Source organism: Solanum tuberosum, unplaced genomic scaffold (assembly GCF_000226075.1).
Source record: "Solanum tuberosum cultivar DM 1-3 516 R44 unplaced genomic scaffold, SolTub_3.0 scf00281, whole genome shotgun sequence".
Lineage (NCBI taxonomy): Eukaryota > Viridiplantae > Streptophyta > Magnoliopsida > Solanales > Solanaceae > Solanum > Solanum tuberosum.
This window is the reverse complement of record NW_006239206.1, coordinates 801,507-804,744: the sequence shown is the minus strand read 5'-3', so window position 1 is coordinate 804,744 and position 3,238 is coordinate 801,507. Positions and strand designations below refer to the sequence as shown.

Here is a 3,238-nt window from a genome sequence, read left to right as displayed (position 1 = left end):
TTTGTGTAAACTTTTCTTGTAGTTGAAGACTAAACGGGTTAATTTGTTTTGATTTATTTGTCTTGCTTTTTTTAAATATATTTTAAAAAAAGTGTTTACCCTTTTTAGACACTATTTTATTTTATTTTTTCACATAACATGTTTAAACCACAAGATTTAAGAGCAGTTTGTTACATTTTATATAGTTTAATTTAAGATCACAAGATTCAAAACAAAATAATTTTCTGAAACTCCATGTCAAGTCAAATCAAACCAATAAATTAAAACGGATTAAGTACAATTTTTACATTTTATCTTGCAAAGTGGGGATAAGGGCATAACAATCAGAGGTGGAGCTAGGTGGAGGTTCGGGTTCGGACGAACCCCATTAGCTTTTCGGTATAGTCTGTATTTGTATTAGCAAATTAAATAAATATATATGTGTATTAACTTGTGAATCCTCCATAAAAAATTGATTGATAGTTCAGTAGTAAGGAAGAGCAATGAAAATGCTTTTCATATATTTGTTGTGGGTTCGAACACCACTATCAACAAAAAATTCTCTCTTCCTTTTCAAAGGAAGTATTGCTATGCAATATTTTTCTCTTTTCTTCTAAGATTTAGAACCCCCTAACTCCTAGTACTGACTCCGCTTCTATGACAATGGCATAGGACACACCTATCAGGACTATTTTTCGTTAACAAATAATGACATGAATGAACCTTTTCTCAAAACAAAAATAGCATAAATGAACAAAAAATTTAACGAATGTCCTAGATAAGTCTTTTTTCAAAAATTGATGGCATATTTGAGAATTTTCCCCTTTTTTAAGGCAATAGTATTACCATTTACTAATAATTGTTCTTGTGAGATTGTTTTGTGTTTAACAGGTACATCTTGTTATAACTTAGGCTACTTATTTTATTAATTTTTGATTGTTTACAGACTAAATATGGAGATACATATGACTGTGTAGATTTCTACAAACAACGTGCATTTGATCACCCGTTGTTGAAGGACCATAATTTTCATCCTAAGGCATATCTCTACTCTTTTTTCATTTCATTACCATTTTGTTCATATTGGATATAATAGTATTGACGTGCAATTAAACATCTGATTAAACAGATGAAACCTACTTTATCTAGAAGCAAGAAAGATTCAACTTCCTCATCGGCAACTAATAGGTCATCGACAATATGGTCTAAAGATGGAGGATGCCCTTTTGGAACTATTCCTGTTAAGAGAATTACAAGGGATGATCTTATAAGATTAAGACGTATACCCCAGCCAGAAGATGTCCCATTCGAAGATGAATATGATATTGTAAGATGATTTATGCCAATTTACTGTTATATATCTTGAATATTTCAAATCTAAACATAAATTAATTATCTAATGCAGAGCAACAACAATAGTGAGCCAAATGGAAGATACATATCTTCACAAGGATATAAGGTGGTACATGGCTATAAAATTCATTATCTAATTTCCATGTTTTATTTAATTGGATTTGAAGTAAAAAAGGAACAAGTTATTCTTAGGTTAATTTGGGTATTCTGTAAGATTTACTAAAAATAATTAACTTTTTTATTTAGGTTGCAATAGCTCGGGTTCCATATAATCCAAATAGCAAGTTTGCGGGAGCTGGAATGGATACTGCTTTGTACAATCCTCAAGTTAAAGGACAACAACATAGTGGATCTCGACTAAAAATTCAAAAAGGATCAGATATCTTACAAGTTGGTTGGAGAGTAAGTTTATATCAATTTTTTTATTCCATTATTCTATCGTTTTTGTGGAAGAAGGATGTGTGTTAACCATTGAATATTGTGATTTTAAGATGTATATTAGAACATTTGTTAGTAAATACTATATATTCAATAATTATAAAACAATATCTCTATTTCGTGCTTTAGGTGGACCCAACGTTATACGGAGATACTAGTACTAGGCTTTTTATACATTTTCAGGTAACTATCTTTTGTATGTCGAATTCATTAAACTAGTAGATCTTTAAGTTTATAACTATTTACTTATTTTTAAGAATTCATGTATGATATGTATCTATACTTTTAGGCTGGTAAAATTCATTGCTTCAATACACTATGTCCCGGCTTTGTACATGTAAACAAGGACATACCGCTTGATGGTTCATTCATGGAGACTATTTCACACCGTGGAGGGGACCCTTGGGGTGCTAAAATGTACATTGATCGGGTATATTTTATATTGTTTTTCTTTTTCTTATTTAGAGCTTTTATACAAATATAGGTATTATAATTAGGAGATCACATAAAAATTGTTATTGATTATTTATTTATTTTTTGAAAAAAGGACTTAGACAGTGGAAACTGGTGGTTTTTAATGACCAAAAGCTTTGTACGAGTAGGTTTCTGGCCACAAAGTCTCTTCACCGACTTGAAAAGTTTTGCAACGAACGTTGATTGGGGAGGAGTTGTATATAGTCCACCAGGTGTACCGGAACCTCCGATGGGCTCAAGCTATTTTCCTATTGATAACTCTGCCTATGATGCTTATTGTTCTGGAGTTACAATTTTCAACGAGAAAGGAAAATCAATTGAAGTAGATAAAACAATCACACATACAGATAATCCTAATATGTACAAAGTTGAATTTATACAACTTTTTGATGATGCAGATCAGATGTATTTTGTTCTTTATGGGGGACCGGGTGAAAGTACACATGTTTAGTAGAAATAAAATCTTCCAAATCATGAAAAAAGTAGAAGAGAATTTTTCTATATAGACCTTTAATTTGAATGTTATGTTGCCTTTCAAAGAATTGCAAAGGGAAAAATAAATAAATTCTCTTTATTTTTTTTTTCTCACTACATACATAGAAAGTGCTATCAATTTTGAGAAATATAATTGAAATGTGCAAGTACTTGAAAAAAAAGTAATGCTTCTCACTCCAGTTCTCTCCCATTTATTTCCTACACTAGATAATGTTGCCCGTGCTATGCACGGGCCCAATAATATAAATGGTATATTTTGGGGCTAATAACCGAGTTTTTGAAGCGATTGTTTGCGTGGATAAAGGAATAAGTTTTTTTATCACAAACCTGTACTTTCTTTGACGCTATTGAAGGCATAATAAGACTATCCACATACAACATTTTTGAAATATTTTATGTTGTCAATTATCATGATTTATAGTATTTTTACGATAGATTCACTTCAAGAATCAGTGGAATTTTTTGTATTTTTTTCAAAACATATTTTATATTGTCAATT

At 30.7% G+C, this 3,238-nt stretch overlaps 1 protein-coding gene across 1 annotated transcript; it reads left to right on the top strand.

Moving 5' to 3' along the window:
* Positions 1-1,108: 1,108 nt before the first annotated feature.
* Positions 1,109-2,695, top strand: LOC102589066 (uncharacterized). Its single transcript, XM_015314147.1, has 5 exons — positions 1,109-1,306; positions 1,579-1,734; positions 1,900-1,953; positions 2,060-2,200; positions 2,318-2,695. The coding sequence occupies exons 1-5, from the start codon at positions 1,109-1,111 to the stop codon at positions 2,693-2,695; spliced, it is 927 nt and encodes a 308-aa protein (XP_015169633.1).
* The last annotated feature ends 543 nt before the right edge of the window (positions 2,696-3,238 follow it).